Source organism: Uloborus diversus, chromosome 10 (assembly GCF_026930045.1).
Source record: "Uloborus diversus isolate 005 chromosome 10, Udiv.v.3.1, whole genome shotgun sequence".
NCBI classification, from domain to species: Eukaryota; Metazoa; Arthropoda; class Arachnida; order Araneae; family Uloboridae; genus Uloborus; species Uloborus diversus.
Window position 1 is genome coordinate 129,438,236 of NC_072740.1, and position 18,906 is coordinate 129,457,141.

At 31.2% G+C, this 18,906-nt stretch overlaps 1 protein-coding gene across 2 annotated transcripts in view; it reads right to left on the reverse strand.

Annotated features, from left to right (window-relative positions):
- The window catches only part of LOC129231334 (E3 ubiquitin-protein ligase HECTD1-like), a gene marked incomplete at its 3' end in the record, with an annotated part of 223,648 nt that overhangs the window by 162,964 nt on the left and 41,778 nt on the right, over positions 1-18,906 (reverse strand). For both annotated transcript variants that reach the window (XM_054865623.1, XM_054865622.1), the window contains 4 exon segments: positions 4,782-4,996; positions 11,429-11,487; positions 15,755-16,009; positions 16,506-16,733. In XM_054865623.1, the coding sequence (XP_054721598.1) occupies positions 4,782-4,996; positions 11,429-11,487; positions 15,755-16,009; positions 16,506-16,733 (757 nt within the window).

Genomic DNA, 18,906 nt, shown 5'->3' on the forward strand with positions numbered 1-18,906 from the left:
CTACAAAAGGTATTAAAAATTAAATGATATTTTTTTTTACAAAATGAAAACTAAATCCATTAATCTTTTTGGATATAGTATAACCCTGATTCAACAATTGTTAAGGGACTGGAAAAAGTTATCGTTAAATCAAGGAAACCAGACCAATACTGACTAAATGATGACCAAATACTGACTAAAATTTAAAAATTTAACTAACTTTGGAGTAACAAAAAAGAGTATCATATTTAGTCATATAGATACTAGCTTTATTTGTAATAATGCAGCAACATAATGCAAAGCTTATTTGGTACAATTTTGACTGAGAGATGTGAGTTTAATTCATATATTTAGTGAATAATAAAACTTTTTTGAAACTAGGAAAATAAATTAAAAGATCTTGCAACTGGTTGAAATATTATTAAATGATTAAGAGCATTATTTCATTCACAATTTTTTTTTTCTTTGAAAACTCGCTGGAAAACACAATTTGAAGAAAATGTTTGATATCAGGAAATACAAAGTGAAAAAAAATCTATAAATTGTAATGAATACTTAACTCTGTTAATTTTTAGTAAAACCCAGAGCACATTTAAAAGATTGCTTTAACTACTAATCAAGAAATATTTTTGCATGTGCAGAAACTAAGTTCACCTATACTGCAAGAACTTATGATGAAAGTTAAAGGTAGCAAATAAAGATAACAATTTTAACATCACAAATTTTTTCTCATTTCAAAATTTTACAAAATGTAGTTGTCATGTATCGCTCTGATATTATCTCCAACTTAACCTTACACTTAGGAAAAAAATAGGAAAAATTTTCTAACAGATTTTTTTCAATGATGATAAAATGCAGAGTATTATCACAATGTAAAGCATAGTTAATGGTTGCATAAATTCAAAGATAAAACATCCAGACAATGCTCTTATACAGTGAAAACAGATCATATATAGTCTAGGAAATCTGTAAATAAATTTAACTAGTTTATATACACAGAGGTTACTATATAATGTGTTCTTGTGTGTATTTATCATGCTCACAAAAATCAAACAATACATTTTAAAATATTGGGGATGGGAGCAATGGGACCATAGTGTATAAAAAATACAGTAATTTTTCTATGATACTTGGCTTTACTTTTGTTGAGTGTGTAAAGCAATTTATTTTACTATTTATAAAAATTACTCTTGCATTTACGTACTTTAAGAGAAAGTATCAGGGGATAAAACTGTTTGGAGGGTCAAAAATACTGACTTTAGTAACAAAATTTATTAAATGCTAATTAAATACTAACAAAAATTTTTAAATACTGAGTGACTAACTTTAGAATAATAATCAGCAATATTACGCATTGTAAAATGAATGCTTAATTTATTTGTAATGCATGGCAATGCCTAATTTGTAATGAAAATCTAAAATAAAATTTTGAACTAAAAGTTTTACACAAAGTTTGCATAATTTCTAGTCAGGAATTTTTTTTAGATGCCAGACAAATTATTCAGTTTCAAGAAATATTATGTGCAAAATGGCTTCTGAACGAAACTGATTATTAGGGTATCTTTTAGTTGTTTGGTTATTATGGTATCCTTTTAGTTGTCTGGGCAGCCTGCCACCCCGAGTTTGTCAGATCCTGAACATAAGAATGATGAATTTTTACTGCAACCAGAAAAATACATTAATTTAAAAGATTGTTCAAATGTTTTAAATTTCACTAAATTATTGAGAAAAAATTTTCATCAATTATAACATTACTTTTTCTTTTAAAACCACTGTAAAATTACTTTGAAAAATTTCAAAGTGAAGAACAAGAGACAGAAGGTAAAGTACTTATAAATTGTACATTTATACAGCTCTGTTCATTTTTTAATTTAAAAAAAAAAATCAGTATATATTTGTTAGCATGAAAACAATTATACATGCTTCAAAAAGCTTTAAGCAATTATGTTTGAAGAAGAAGATGAAGAAGAAAGATTGAAAGAGAAAGAAACTAAACCGCCTAAAAAGAAGGTTTGTCAACTTTTTAGTAAAACTGAGAACATCTCACATTCAGAAGACTTTTGATTGTAAATAAGAGGTATTGGGTAGAAATTGAATTCCCTTGTATCACAATATATGTATTAACACAATGAAAATTACAAGATATTTAAACAAAATGTATAAAAATATGAGCAGCATACGTTTCTGATGATTCATGTGCTTATTACATTTCACTTTACTACATTTTGAAACGTGCTTAGTAAAAGCGATAAAACATTCCTTATTTCTTTTCGGAAAAAAAGAGGTAAACTAGAGAATTCCTATTTTTCTTACATTTTTTTTTTTTTTTTTTTGCTCTAAGGGAAAAAAAAGGAATACTTATGAATTTTAGTTGCTTTTTCACTAAAATAGTTACCATTATTTACACCAGATTGCAAAATGGTAGATTTTGGCCATATTTTGAATAGAATAGTTTCCTGTTTCAAAATAATAGCTTTAGCTGCTTTTTTAGTGTTTAGTGGCAGCCTTGTCAAAACCATGAGACTGCTGCCATCTTTCCACCCCCCCCCCCCTTCCCACTAATTTTCAAAACAAAATGCAACAATCCATTTTTGTATATACTTTATTGCTTTTTCTTTTTCTAGTAAAGTTATTGGGATCAACCCTATCTTCCTTCATGGAAAATTTTGCAGGGTGGCGACAGGAACTGAAAAAAAGTTCCCTGACTTTTCCCTGATTTCCCTGATTAAGTTCACCAAATTTCCCTGATTTACGTTACCAATAATAATTTTTTTCTTTCTTTGCTCTACTTGAAATCCATTGTATGTTTGTATAAAATGCAGTATTTTAAACGTTTTAAGTTGTGTAAAGTTATTGAACTAAAGATATATTTAAAAAAGATGCTACTTTTTTTAATAAAATGGTTAAAAAAAACATATCAAGTCAATTTTTTTCTGAAAAAAACCCTACAAAACAGGATATTAAATTTTTCTACACGAAAAAATTAGAGATAATTAAAAAAAAAACTTTACTTCCAGAAACCAGTTAGCATAAGAATTAAACTATTAAAATTACTCTTAAAAACATATGTGTATTTATGATAGAACTAAAAAGTAATTGAAATTATTTTGAACTAAGTTTTCAAACAGTATAATAATTGTTGCAAGAATAACAAGTAATAGTGAAAGAATAGAAGTAATGTAGTTATTCTTATATAACTAATTGAAATATTTATGCAAAACAGATGAAACCATTTGACATCCATTCATAGGGAGCTTTTCTCTAATCAAGAACATAGGTTTTAATGAATGAATACAGCATTTTAACAATAAAAAAATAAAGATATTTACTTAAGTTCACAAGTTAACTCTATTTCAAATGATTTCAGTATGTAACGAAAAAAAATCTTAGATTGCTTTTGTAATAAACAACTTTGAAATGCAAGAAAAAAAGAAAAAAAAAAACAATTATCTAATTTTAAAATATATAAAAGAAGAATACAACTTGGTTATAAAATTAAAGAATTACTTAAGTCTGAAGAAAAGAAAACCTTTATAATCTGCGGTGACAACAAATAGTATAACGGCAAAAACAAAGTTTTTTTTTACTGAAAGTTCAATTTTAGCAATTAAATGAAAAACGCAAAAAAGTAATAACTTTTAAGCTTTTATAGTATTAATTCAAAAACCAAAGATTTCTTCTTGAAATCGTGATCACAGTAGGCTAATTACTTCGAGACAATGGAATAAAGGCATAGGAGCTAAGGCATTAATGAAGGCTTTCTCTTTGCCTGTATGGTTGTTTATTTTACGTAGCATTGAAAGCGTAAAGGGAAGTTTCAAGCTAGGTAAAATAAACAACCTAACAGACACAGAAGCAATCTTAGGAAGTTCATACTGTGATTAATAAGTAACATTCAATACTTTAGACGTTGAGGAAAAAAGATGCACAAATATGCGGCAGTGTATAATCGCACCTCATTTTTATTTTACTTTTTTTTTCTTTGAACAGATAATTGGCGGAAAGTGCGTAGGGAATTAGAGCATTTAATTTTGTAGAGCAAAAACATTTTTTTTTTCTTCATAGAATCAATTTTCCCTGATTTTTTGTAATTTTTTCAAAATTCCCTGATATTTCCCTGACTTTTCCCTGATTAATAAAGTTCCCTGACTTTTCCCTGATCTCCCTGATTTCCCTGATCTGTCGCCACCCTGTTTTGAAATGACATGCCTGCAATGCACAAGTACAGAATATGTTTGCATTTTTCCTCCTTTAAATGAAAGTATTTTAGAATGCACAAATGATAAAGTACTAAAATTGCTTTATGACTCAGAAATTATTAAAAGGACAATATTTTAAACATAATGCATGCACTTCACCTTGTCAGATGCTAAAGACCAGCCTGATACTCCTTGTTTAACAACAGCCAAAACAAGATCATATAATCTCAAAAACAAAAGTTCCCAGCTTTTTTGTAACCTTTTTGGGAGGGTTTTGGGACTTTTAAAGTCATTAGTTACTTTAAATAAACAAATTTCTGCTACTTTGAGAAATATTTTTTTTTTTTTTTTAATTGGGAGTTCAAATTTATTTTTTCAGAAAAAAATTTCTCAACATTTTGAATTAAGTTTAATAAACTCTATTCTACTGATTTCCTGCAGAATTCTTAGAGTTGATTTCATAATGCTTTGAAAATAGAACTGCAAAGATCATAGCTGCACTAAGCTTAAAACTAACCTTTTAACTTTATTTCACTTAATTTCAAATCAAGAAAAAAATAAGTTACTTCAAGAAGAGTAATTAACACAATGCTCAAAGAGTACCTCCAGAATCAATGGCATCAATCAAAGCATCAGTATCTTTACTACGGATGCAATCAATAAGTTGACGATGAGTCCTTTCTCCAGCTGTGTCAACTCGCCTGAGACTAGATATTCTGGCAGGTGGAGCAGTAGATTGGGATTTTGGCAATGCTTTCCTTCCTTCAAATAGAAGCACCAAGAGCAAATCGACCAACCGCATTGTGTCTAAGACACACCTACAAAAAAAATGTCAACATGAGCAGCACCACATATAAATGTAGATTTCATTTTTTTTTTCTTTTTTTCTTCTACAAATAAAGCAACATTAAAACTCAGAAAGAAAACATGAATTGAACATTAGAATTTAAGTATGACTGAACAACAGCCTTTCTATAATAAATGAATTACCTTAAAAGTTAAACGAGTCGATGTGTGCATCACATGACTTCCTTTTACGCCAATTTAACGATAATAGCGCCTTGGAGTAAACAAGGAAACACTAAATATTTTCACCCCTAGTTTCTTGCAAACTGAAGCAAAAAAAAAAAGGTTTTACACACATTTATTTCCCCATTATTGGCAATTTTAATGTGATTCAGTGGTTAACTCTTTAAATATCACCAACATTGACCGAATACAAACCAGACTTAAAAATAAAAAAAGAATAGCTAAATTTTTCGCCAAGTTGGCGACAAAACTTGGCTGCCAAAAGCTTGGCGATATATTGCCAAGTGTTTGACAAATTATAACACCACTTGAGTTAGCATTGAAATTAACAATGATTTTCTCCCAAAAAGGTGCAAAAGACCCCCTTAGGAACACACGAATGCAACCAAAAGGGAAGGTGCACAACTAGACCCCACTAGGAGTCTACGTACCAAATTTCACCTTTCTAGGAAATACTGTTTTGAAGTTATGTGAGATACATACGCACGTACATACGGACGTCAGGAGAAAACTCGTAAGTAACTTGGGGATTGTTATTTCTTATTTTCTATTTGTCTACTTGGCCAGGCGACTTTTCTTGTAACATCTCATCTTCCCTTTTCCATTTGAGAATTATGAATCTGCTTGAGGGTTATAAGGTCCAAACTGAACCAAAAAACCTTTTAAAAAGTACCACGGATTTGAATGTATTTCTTAGAGGTTAGGCCCTTTCAAACAGGAAAAAAAAAACGCGCTACTCATTTCAATAAAAGACGCATGATTATAATATATTCATAAAAGGAGAGGAAACAGGTAAAAAATTATCTCCAGAAAGCACATCAATAGAAATCAAATATGTTGTCTTTTGTTTCCTTTTTAGTTAGTTTATGAAAATTTATTATAATATTGTTACAAATAATAGTAATAAATACCTAAAAGCAGGTAATTGGCATTTTTTCCCAAATGCCAAAAAATACTAGTTGAGCAAAGGTTACAGTCAAATTATGTAAAAGTTGAAACAGTAGCCATAAATCTGATCACCGATTGTGTTTCTATGACAAGAAAGGCTTCTTCTTCAGGTAGTTTCATATCTGCTGTGTTGACAAAAGTCATTTTTTAGGTTCTTGGAGAGATTTATAAAAAGCTAGAATGTGTTTTAATATTGGAAAACGTACTTGTTAATTAAAACTATGCGAGAGAAACAGATTCCCGGTTTTAAATGACATAAATACCTGGCGAGTGTGTGTGCAGAAATCCCCAGTGTCTAAACACCCAACAAGTCAATCACGTGTTTCGCCCATCGGCGGACGTGAAGTCATACCTCAAAAGTTGAGAATCCTTTTGCTGATTGCATAGCAGGAAAACAAATTTAAAATTGTCCGAGTTGAGTTGGCTATGTGATGTATCAGATGCAAATTTTGACGACGTCATGTTGTTGAGTTGTGGGAAATGGAGACTGCTTAAATAGCATGTCAATCAATCAATCCATCTCTTATGATTTTGTTCCGTTCTGCAGACGGTTTGTTTTGAAGTGAGCATGTGAGCTCGGATTGATTTGTCCACGCAGATGACGTGGAATTTTTTGAAAGAAATATAAGTAAAGATTCATTTGCCTGCTAGAAGTGCAGGAAGTGTTCTAAAACAGTACCCTATGTTTGGAAGGCAGTTTTTTTAAAAACGAATTTAGGTTTAAAGAGTTGAAGCTTTGAGAATTAGGCCTAACAGGGCTGGAAGATCTGATACGGTTCATATTAGGCTTCGGAGTCGGTCGAACCATACAGGATTCTGTGCGGGGTGAGGCATCCTCTCATAAACTGTGTGTCCCCTACTAAGGTGAGGTGTTCTCTCATAGACTGTGTCCACTAATACTGAATGTTTTCCTGTTTTGGTTGGAAACCAGGTAAATAATTTCCTGTGCTGCATACGGTGAAGAGTTCTCTGCTGTGGCATGGGTGTGCCTGAAACGGAGTGATCATTGACAGGGTATGGTCTAAAAAACATGTCCACGAGTCAGTGGCGTAGCCAGGGGGGCCCACCGCCCCCCCCCCCCCGAAATTTTCGTTATCGACATAGTAATATTTCATGTAAAAATGATTTTTTAACCAACTTTTTCGTGGTGAAAAAGTTGGTTTAAAAAAAATTCTTTGTATGACAGCAGTGGTGTAGACGGGGGGGGGGGGGGGAGGATGCAAAAAAAAAAAAGAAAACTAATACCAGACACGAACAAAGTACATTATGTTTCTGTAAGTCAAGGAGAGAGGAGGCAATTATCCCCACCTAAAGTCCTCCCTCCCGACAAAATTTAAAGTGTTACGCCTTTGATATCAGCGCTTCAAGGCGCCTGAGCTATCCGTACTGGATCTTGTCGGATGACTCGTTGACCCCCTCTGTCTAATGATGGGGATTCTTAATCGGTCTAGCCTGGCGTACTGCGTACTACCAGTCCAGTGTAGAAAGGCCCTAAAGCGGATTCTTCAGTCTTCTATTGTAAACAACCGGGCCCTTTATGCAATGTATGCTCCAGGAATGACGGCATCTAGATTGATATTGGCCCAGTTTTACTGCCCAGTTATCTGTCAGATAGATTGTCTGCGCCACCCGCACTCTGTCCTCGAGCTGGACAATACAAAACAGATTGTACTAATCACCAGACCACAATACGGACCCTGCCCCTGCCATGGAAGTGCTTTCGGCTCTTATGAAAGCGCAAATTACCCAAATCGACAACAACTTGTCACAGAAATCCATTGACACTTTCCCTTGAAGATTGATGCCTAATAAAACTTCCAAATTGTTCCTTCTTGGCTCGGTCTTTTTGTCCTGAAGCATCTACAAAAAGTATCCAGTGGAGAGGGATCGTTTTTCAGAAAACATTAGTTTAATCACTTTATAATAACGGAAGGCAGAAATTTATTTGGATGCAGTGGGATAAGAATCAGTCCGTTTTCGGTTCTCTACTCAAACACAAGTTTTATTTTTGATTCCGCTGTACGTTCAAGTTCTCTTTCAGTTCAGAAGGACAAAGTGTGCACAAAGAGAAATTTTTGATGGATTCTGCAAATAAATGAGGTAAATTATCCTGCAATATTTTATGAACTGCTAACTTTTTATTTCATATTTATTGCTGTTATTCTTAAAAAAGAAGGGGTTGGGGGGGGATTTGGTTTCAAGAAAGAAATCATATGTTAAATTTCGAGAGGAGATTTATTGTTTTAGCTACTTTTACATTGAAAAATGCATATCCCATCAAGATTGTCACGAATAAAACATTTTGTAGTTATGCTTGAAGATAAGGAAAAAGATTCTTTAATTTAAAAAAAAAAACGACTGTTAATAATTATTTAGCTTTTTATTTATTTATTTATTTTGAATTTAATTATTTTATGATATTTCATTCTTAAGAATGAGAGTTTGGTTTTGTCCCTCTAAGTTCACAATTTTTGTACTCCTTATTTGCAAATAGTCGACGAAATGACTTTTTTTTTTTTTTTTTTTAAGTATCGTTTTAACAAGTAACTAATTTTGCTACTGCCGATACCGCATTATTCAAAATTTATATAAACTAAAAAAAAAATAGAATAAGTAAAAAAAATTGGTTGATTGACACAAAATTTTTTTTCTGGCAGATGTGAAGCCATACAATAGTTTAACGTACTAAAAATGAAAATTAGGTTTAGCTAATAATTCTAGTTAGCTTTACTATTCAATAATTGAATTACCTTTCAGATTTAAAAACAAACACATTTTTTTTTTTTACAAACCATACGACAGTTCAAATAAAAATGAATAGAGCTGCACATTTGATCAAACAGTTATTTTTTTTTTACTGGGGAAGTGGAGTGAGAAAACTTCAGATAAAACAATCTAGTGACGAACAAAAGAATTCATTAACGTATTACATAATATTTATAATTCAGTTTAATGTGAGTTTCTTTTCCCTAAATTTTATTTAAATACGTCTAAATATTTTTCTTAAGCATCATAAAATTCTTCTAAATATATTTTACCAATTCTACACTAACAGCGAAGTAATTAATGGTACATAATAGCCCCTGTTCTGTTTATTTTAGTTTTTAAACAAATATTATTTTACGTAGCTTCCTTCTTCGTCAGCTCTCTTCTAACTAATCAGATAATTAAAAAGATTAGTTTCTTTAGATTTCAATTTAGATATCAAATCTAAAGTTTTCTTTAGATCTCTTACAGGATTCTAAGAATAATTATTAAAAAAAAAAATGAACTGCTGAATGAAGCCTTCTCGATATTTCCTTAGTAAACTAAACTATTTAATTTTGATCCGAATCTTGTTTCAATTGATCAAGGGTACATACTCATGAATATAGTTTTTATTTAATGCATGATGAAAATGATTTTAAACAATTTTATGGAACACACACACACACACATATATATATATATATATATAGTATCATTGCACTACCTGTGTATGTGAAACCACATACTTTACATTAATCTTGATGTTATTTATCATCGAAAATATCCAGCACCACAAATATGGGTGCAATTAATTTTTATTGATTTTTAATGAATTATTAGTAATAATCTATAATGCGCATAATGCATGATGAAGTCTATTTTTAATAACTTTATTCGCGATTTAATGAAAAATATTTAATTTTGTAGTACATTGATAAAATCGCCTGCCCCCACCCCCCCCCCCCCCCCCCCGAATCAGAATCCTGGCTACGCCACTGCCACGAGTGGACGTGTTTTTTCAACTCAACAGTACATCTTACAGGTGGATGTAGCCTTCATGTTTTTGTGTGCCAAGTGCTTGTGTGTGGACTCCCAGTGGTATGAACTTTTTCATTAATTTTTCCTGGACTGTACCAACAAGGTGGCATTCTGTTTAGGGTCTATTTATTAAGGACGTTTTAGAACTGATATTTAGAGAAAAAGAATATGTGATATTTCTTGGTGATGTATGTTGGGGGGGGGGGGGGGGAGAATGTTTAATTTGTTTAATGGAGATTTCATTTTATAAATGTTTGATTGTCTTTTCCTATTTACACAAATACATTTGTTTTGAATAAATATTCAGTTTCCACTGCTCATTTCTCCCAGACTGACCATTCCACATTAGTTGGTCTTTTTCTGAGGGCCAACATGCTAACTCTTCGCGCAAGCAATTTCTGACCTTGAAAGTCATGTAATTTTTTGATTTCTGCAATTTCAGAGTCAAATATTTCAATGTGCCAAATGTCAGTCACACAAATCTTTCTTTTTTGGATACTACTCTATAGTATGTATTTACTGAAACTGTACTACTGTGGCTCACTGTTGGCGCAAGAGGATTTCAACGGTCAAAGTTGCAGAAAAAAAAAATTCGTACAACTTTGAGTGACCCCTAACCTTTGCAAAAGGAGTCAACCACAACTAATTATGTACTAATAAATATTGAGGACATAGTAGAACACTAAATAATGGATAGTGCTACGGTTCACTCTTTAAGTAAAAAGTATTGGCCTAGGTAAATTGGTAAGTTTTTCTTGAAAAAACACAAACTTAATCCTAAAGTTCAACTTAATCCTCCAAAAACTTCAAAAAAAATTTTTTTTTTTGCAGAAATAAAAAAACACGTGTTTATTAGGACGTGTGTTTATAAGGGACATATCCTGAAAATTTCAGTAAAATCAAAAATGTCAAGTATCCAGCCTGCCTGACCCTTAAAAAAACTTTCTCTTAAATTTACAATTTTTTGAGGGAAAAAAAAACAGCCATTGGTATTTGCTTTTTGCTACAAAAATGTATGTTGAATATTGTTAATTGACTCTCAGATAATCTGGAATTAACTGTACATACTGCTGTCACTGTGGAAAGATTGCATCTGATGCTGGTTAACATAAAAAGTTGCCTGAAGTTTTGAAATTTTAAATAGACCCAAAGGTCTAAATTTAAATCATTTAGTCATAAAATTACTCTTTTCTACATTGATGGGAAATTTTAAACTTTTTCTTTCACCTGATTGCTGAACATGTGTCACTTGACACAATTTTTCTTTTTCGAGGTAGACTGTGCAACACAGTTTATATATATATATATATATATATATATATATATATATATATATATATATATATATAACAGATAAAGGCTAAACTTGAAACACATAACTAATATTTCAAAAATTTGTGCCATTACAATTAATTTCCCTTTACTTTTCTTTTACACATCCCATATCAATTAAATAAATATAGAAAGTTTGAAACATTTGAGAATACCTTTCATCACCCTGAACAGCTGATTCTATGGCACTTGGAAGATCTGACCTATGAAGATCCTGAAATGCATATTTAAAAAAAGCATCAGCATTATGTGTTTTCTAATAGCCATTTTTCCTGTGCAAACTTCAAAAAAATAAGACAAAAAGGAAGAACATTTTAGCCCTTATTTAACGAGAACCCGGATTTGGCAAGGCAATCAGAAACATTTGGTTAGTACAATGTTAAATCTATGGGCTCATAATACACTTTTAACAAGCAAACCACGCTTAAAGCGAGTAATATTTTTGTTATTCATAAAATTTCAAATGCTTTCTACCTCAGCTTTTTTTTTTCTTAGAAAATTTCTTACAACATTCTGAAGTCAACTGGAAAGTAATGATGAGTCATAAATCATGAGAACAAATGATGACTGTCATCTTTTTTTAATTTATGATAGAAGATAAGCATTTGAAATTTAGATAATTGTTCAAGCCCATGTTATCACTTCTGAAGTATACTTCCAAGGGTATTGAAGCACTAATTCAAGCAAATGCTGAAAAAAATAATGAAAGATTAACTATAAGAGCGAAGCATTGGAAGCTGGACAAGTCTCAACAAAGTAAATGGCTTTTGACATACAGAAAAATTTCGACCTGTTTTCGAAGCCAAGGTGCAAATGACCATCCTTTTTGGATCATAAGTGTTAATCAAGAAATAAAAACACACAAGAAAGAGACAATAAGACAGTTCAAAGCAAATTAGTTAACTTCTAAGGCACTGTAAAGAAAAAGAAATGCAGGTAAATACAGTCGAACCTTGCTAAACCGTCAACCTTAGTGACAGCCCAAAGTTGGCGGAAATAGAGGGTAGCGGTTTAACGAATTTTTTCTAATCCGGCACAAATGCATGCTTTCATGAAAATACATTTGGAAGCATGTATTTTCCTTTCCAAATGAAGTTTTAAAAAAAATTGCAATTGATTTTCCTGCAAGGTGTCATCAACGGCTCTGTAGCTACCCCTCAGAATTTGAAAAGTTATTAGCAATAAAATAATGACTTGAGGATTGATTTTCAATCTGAAGCACTCAAATTTAAAGAATTTTTCTTTCATGTTTAAGATTGCTTTCGCCATCTTTGTAGAACGAGGCAGAAGAACATGAGATTACAGAATTATGTTACAAACCATCATTCCTTGAAATCTGCATACTATGTCTATTACAGGTTAAGTGTCAACTTCTGCCCATCCGACCTGGACAGAAAAGGAGGTAAAGAAAGAATGCATTCATTGCTGAGTAGCGAAATGTCAAAGCGAAAAGGTTGAAATGGGTGGGAGAGCCGATAAGATCAAGTTGAAAATTCGTGGAGAGGTTGGAAACAATTATCCTTGGGGACGGATTAAACAGAAAAAGAGATAAAGCTGAACACTTTCACCTTGTGTACCTGGTGGCTAATCTAAGTGTATTTGTAAGGGGCTTAGTGGCAGCTGTGAGTCACTATTCACGTTTTCTCTCTATGCCTCGTAATGGACGTTTACTTTGATAAATGGCTTACTTCCAAACTTCAGTTGTTTGACATACTCTTTCAAGCTGGCAGTTTAAACAACATTAACACATTGCATATGCAGTTTACATCGAAAATCAGTGGCGGTTGGTAGACAGCAGGGTGGTGGTATAAAGGAGAAATTTGTGTTGCCCTCCTGTACAGAATGCTTTTTTCACCACCTTTCTTGGCAAATTAGGAGGGTGGCAATTTGTCGGGAGGGGAGGAGGGGGGGGGGCGATTTAACAAGGTTCCACTGTATGTGTGAATTTTTAATTTTTTTCACGAACTTTTTTACCAGCACTTGGTTATAATGGGCAAATATCACGGTCCTTTTGCACTCGTTATGAGCGAGTTCAACTGTAAAATCAATGAAGGCAGATCATAGCTTAATAGAAAGTGAAGAAAAACATTTTTTTCAATAAAATAAAAATGCAAATGTACATACAAAGATATCATACAAAAACATGACATTTCTATTTAAACATGCACTCCCAATTTCTTGTACACAAATAAAGAACCAGGAAAGGAAGAAAAAGAACAATTTCAATATCCAATTTCAATACATATTTTTCAAGTAAAAAAATATTAAATGATAAAAAAAATTGATATTGTTTGCCTGAAACAAATACAAGAACACTACTCGAGTTTAAAACAAAAAAAAGGCAACATTTTATCTTTGTTGTTTTAACTTGAAAAAAAAAAAGTATCCTTTCCTCATGAATGAAATATTTCTTTTTTTTTTCAGAAATTATAAACTACCCCTACATTTTTTCGTTTTTAGGCGGCTGAAAAATTTCTCTAACTTTTCCAAGTTACTGGAATGAGATTCCAAAAAGGGAAAAAGAGGAAATTCATAGAAAATGACTTCAGCTGCATCTTTTTTAATCTGTTTGACATTTTTATGGGAGACCGAATTCCCAATCAAGTTCCAACAGTTTTAGTACTATACTTAGTTGTTTCTGTAATTGGTGAAAGATATCGCTTTTTGTAATTATCTATCCTCTATTTTTATTTTAATTCTTCAAAAAATATTTACTGAAATGATGTGGGAGAACATATCATGTAGGTGTTTATTGAAAGAAAGTAAATTTCATTGCTGAAAACGTTTCATTTGTGTAGTGTGACGAAAAAATAGGCTTTTTTTTATTTCAAGAATGTCAATTACATCAATGGTGGAGCAGATTTTCCACCTCAGAATATTTTTTTTATTCCACTAAATGATCTAAATTTCAAAAACCTTTTTAAATCATAACCAGATTTAAAGTTTACTTTGATTTAAAACGTATTTGACTTTCATTGGTTCATTTACTGTAGTAAATAGGACTTTTATTTTGCTTCCACGAAAAAGAAAATTTTTTAAATCGCGTTTGAAGGAAAATAACATTCAAAAATATTTGTCTAAACTTTGAAGACAACTGCTAAGCACTCTGAAGGCATGAAGGCATAAATTTTAAATTCTGCGATGAATGCAATAAGATTGCATGTTTCAATACACACATGTTGTAAATAGAAAAGGAAGAGAGAAAATCTTAAAAGTCTCTTTTTATGCTATTTTTGATCAAAAATCGCAGGAGAAGAAACAAATTAAAAATAGAGATTACGTGAACTAAATATGAAGAGAAAAAAAGAAATAAACAAAAGCAATCATCTTTGATGGCATCACCAGAACATGTGTCCTTTTTTTTCATGCTTTGTCTCAAACCTGTACGTTGAAAACTTTCTTTCAACAACAGTCTCCTTATGGGAATTAATTAACCATTTTACACTCTTTTGTTTACCATAAAAAGGAAATGAGTTGCAGAAATTAAGTAAACAAAATTTGGGGAAAAAGAGAAAAATGACAAAAAAGTGGGAAAACAGATACAACGAAGAATCTCATGCCTGAGGTTATCCAGGAGGGTTAGACAACTCACAGAAAGTCATTAATGAACATTACTTTTAAAACCAGATTATGTCACCATGCACTTCTAGAAGAGAATTTTAAACTTAAAGAAAAAGCTAAATAAAAATACCCCATTTAATGAATGTTACCTACAAAAAAGTAGCACAATGTCACAATAGTAATTAGTTAAAAATATGAAACACTTATTGGGAGTATTCCTAACAACAGTCATTTTTGAAAGAATATACAAAGCTAATTTAAGATAAATATTGTGGAAAATGTGTAGCATTATTGTGCTAGCTATTGAAGTTTAGGCTGGTGAAAGTAAAATTATATTAAAAAAAAAAGCTAGAAATCAGATCTTGAAAAATTTAAATATTTGCTACTCATAGGTTAACCTTTGAGGTACAGACATGTTACAAATACAATAGCTTTTACTCAAACTTTTCATAAACCATATCTGTAACAAGGCAGGTTTGATAACTGTATCCCAGAAATATGAAATCTAAAGAACAATAATTTCAGCAGTGCATAAAATATTATATTATTTCTTATCTCTTTTCACAAAAACTGAATCACTTTATTTATAACATAAAAGAAGGTTTTCACAAAAACAGCAACATAAATTTCAAACACATATCTGACTTCCATTGATCAACTGAATAAAATTTTACTGAACACCTAAAATGCAATTTTACCTTTTTTTAAACATATAATACATTATTAAAAGATTTGCTATGATTTTCACAACTTTCTCCTGTCTTTTTTTTTTTATTGTTAACAATTTCAAAAAAAAAAAAAAAAAAATCTGACAGTAAAAACTGGTGTGATTGTCACAAAGTCATTACATATTGAAAAAAATAAATCATTTATCACTTAGAATGTAAATCAATACATAAAATATTCTAAAATTTGCTTACATAAGTTATGCTGGGAGAACCTCGAAATAAAGTGGACAGTAAGCTAATTGTAGTTGATATGCTAGAAGATGTTTTAACTTCCGGTGACCCAGGGGATGAAGATGTATTGTTCACTGGGCACAGTAATGTTACACTATTTAGTTTCACTAATAATCTATTTACAAGGCCATGTTCAGCTAAGGGCGCTGGATCAATTCCTCGACGAGTGAATCTGTCAGCTAATGAAGCAAAGCATCTCAAAGCTCCATCAGAAACCTAGAATATGAAACAAAACCATGAACATGTAACAAAATATAATTTTACTGTTTTTGTGTAATATATTCAAAAGATTCACAATAATTTTTCTACTTTTCATAACCAAGAATACACGTTAAATTTTAAAACTTGTTAACTGATTTGAATAAGAGAAGTAGATTACGTAGTTTAAAGGCACATATATGATATACAGAGCAAAAGGATAATATCTCAGGTCAATAAAAAAAAATTTCACTCAAGTATTTGAATAAGATTTTTAAAAATAAACCTTTTGATACAAATACCCATTATAAAGAAGTATTGAAATTTAGTATTATAGGTTGTTTTATTTATCTTTCAAATTACATTCTCCCAAAATGAACTTCTGTCTAATTTTTCCAGAATCATAACTCTTCTGACATCAGATGTGTCTTATTTTGTAATCTGATAATATTTCTACATTAAAAACATTAAGCAACTATTAAAAAATTATTCAAGAAAATATGATTAGACTCACATGAGTATCATCATGCTTAAGTAACACTGACAAAGCTTCAACACAGTTGGCTAAACTAGTATCATGAGGTTCCATTTTTCCACATAGTCGAGAAACTACAGCCATAGCAGAATGTAAGGTATCTTTATGGACTAAAGATCCTATGTCCCGTATAAATGACAAAACGCAGTTCAGGCCACTAGCGTCAAAAACAGCACCAGCTTCCCTAGTACAAATAAGCTCCAAAACCTAACAGATATAAGCAATGTAATATGCAAAATAAATAGTTAAAATACTTATGAACAGATAAACTTTTAAAACACAGTATTTATTACCAGGCATTACAGAACCATTCCATACATTTGATAAGTAAACCATATCAGGGTTCCCACTCCAAAATGGAAATCAAAATAAGGCACTTTTAAAGCACCCTATTTTTTCTTCAACTAAAGTGATTTCTTTGTAGTCTTGGAAAATCATATTATTTTCATAGTTTATGTATTATCGTCTCTTTGAACATGCTTCCTGAATATCCCAGGAACAAATGGGAAAATACAGAAAGTAAATTTTAATGAAATTTATAAACTAGGACAACAGTGTCAACAAATTTTGAGAACAAAAAAGAAAAATTTAAGTTTAATGCAGGATTGAAATTGTTAAACAAGGCTTTGAGAACCATCTACAGTGGTTTAGTGGAGATCTAGTTATTTTGCAGAGCAGACAAATATTGCATGTAAAAATTATTTTTAAAAAACATACCTACGGTTTGTTTAGCAGTAAGTACATGCAATATATTCCTGTTATCACATCCAGAGACAGCAGTTTTGTTTGTGTTTGTATTTTGATAAGTTAAAACACTAGCATAAAAATAATTATTACAATTTCCCATAACCACACATATGTGATTATAATGTTAAAACTGCAAAATATAATAATAGAAAAGACTGAATAATGTTAAAAGATTTTAAGTTAGTGAAAGTTTCAAAACTTAAAAATCAGTACCATTTAAAAGAGCATCGTAAAACATGTTTATAGACGCATAAATTATGAGCCCTTGTATCCAAATTATCGAAATATAAGTTCTTAAAGTCTGCCAAAACTTAAAGTAAAGCAGCCAAATGTAGCGAGCTTCATTGAGCAATGGAAAGAGCCGCACGAATTCGACATCTGCACCTGGCACAGCAACTATGTTTTAAATAAATTCCTTAATCGGAGGTGACTACCAAGTGGGAAGGGATCGTGGCACTGAATACATCATTAAAACTGTAAGGGAATTGCTTTTGGGGGAATTTTTCTCCCTCTTTTCCGGCTTGCCCCCAGCTTTTGTTCTTGTGGGGTCTAACGAGGCTGACAGTACTATGAATTTTCAGTATGGCGAAGTCGGATGGATCAAGGGAAAAAGTCCTAATTTTGAAATAAAAAGTTCCGCATGTATAAAAATTAAAGCAAAGCAATGGTACCGGCATGCGTAATATAAGTCGAAATATCAATGAATTAAGTGTTGAAATTATTGCCACACATACATATTATATTTGATTTAGATAATCAAGCACCAAGAGGAATTAACAAGTTTCTAGAGTAAATATAAATTAATAATCACGAAAAACATATGCATATAATCTCTTTGTATTTCATTCAGGTTTAAATGAGCAATTTTTTTTACATATCAAAAATTGGTAATGTAATGAGAGATTTTTTTTTTTGTTTTGGAAAAAAGCTTAATTTTTTATGATGAAATTTTTAACATTATTTATTATTTTAAAAACAGTTCATTGACCCAAAGCTCTGGGCCCCGGTACTATAGGTCCAATGTCCCCACCCAAAAAAGCGGCCCTGACTCTCAATATTCATGTTTAAATATTCAATAGAATACCAAAGGAAGGTTTTAAGCCAGCTATTTTATAGATTGCTTTCAGGGGCATACTTTCCTGTTTGTAAAGTAGCGCTTGTCAACTGAACTACCGTATACCAATATTGACTACAAAGGAATAATTTTCATAATGTAAGAGAAAATAATCGATATCGAAATGATAATTCAGTGTAATTTTGAACATAATCATATTAATTTTGTACATTGAACTTGGTCCACAAAACTAGAAAAGAGAAGAAAAGAAAAAAGAGATTTCCATGTGGAGGATGTATTTGGTGAATATTAATAGTTTTATACACATGTGAAACATTTGCTTTTTTCCTCAGTTTGTCAGTTCTTTTTTTTAATTATATTTTTTACACCAGACTTGATTATTTCACAAAAACAAGACAAGAGAAAGAAGAAAGTACAAGAAGTATTTTCTTAAAATAATGATTTTAGGCATACTGACTTCACTAAACCTTTTCGACACTTTGTTATTATACTATTTTTAACTATCATAAATCCATGTAAAATAAATCTATTTTACTTGATTTACATTTTCATCACTCT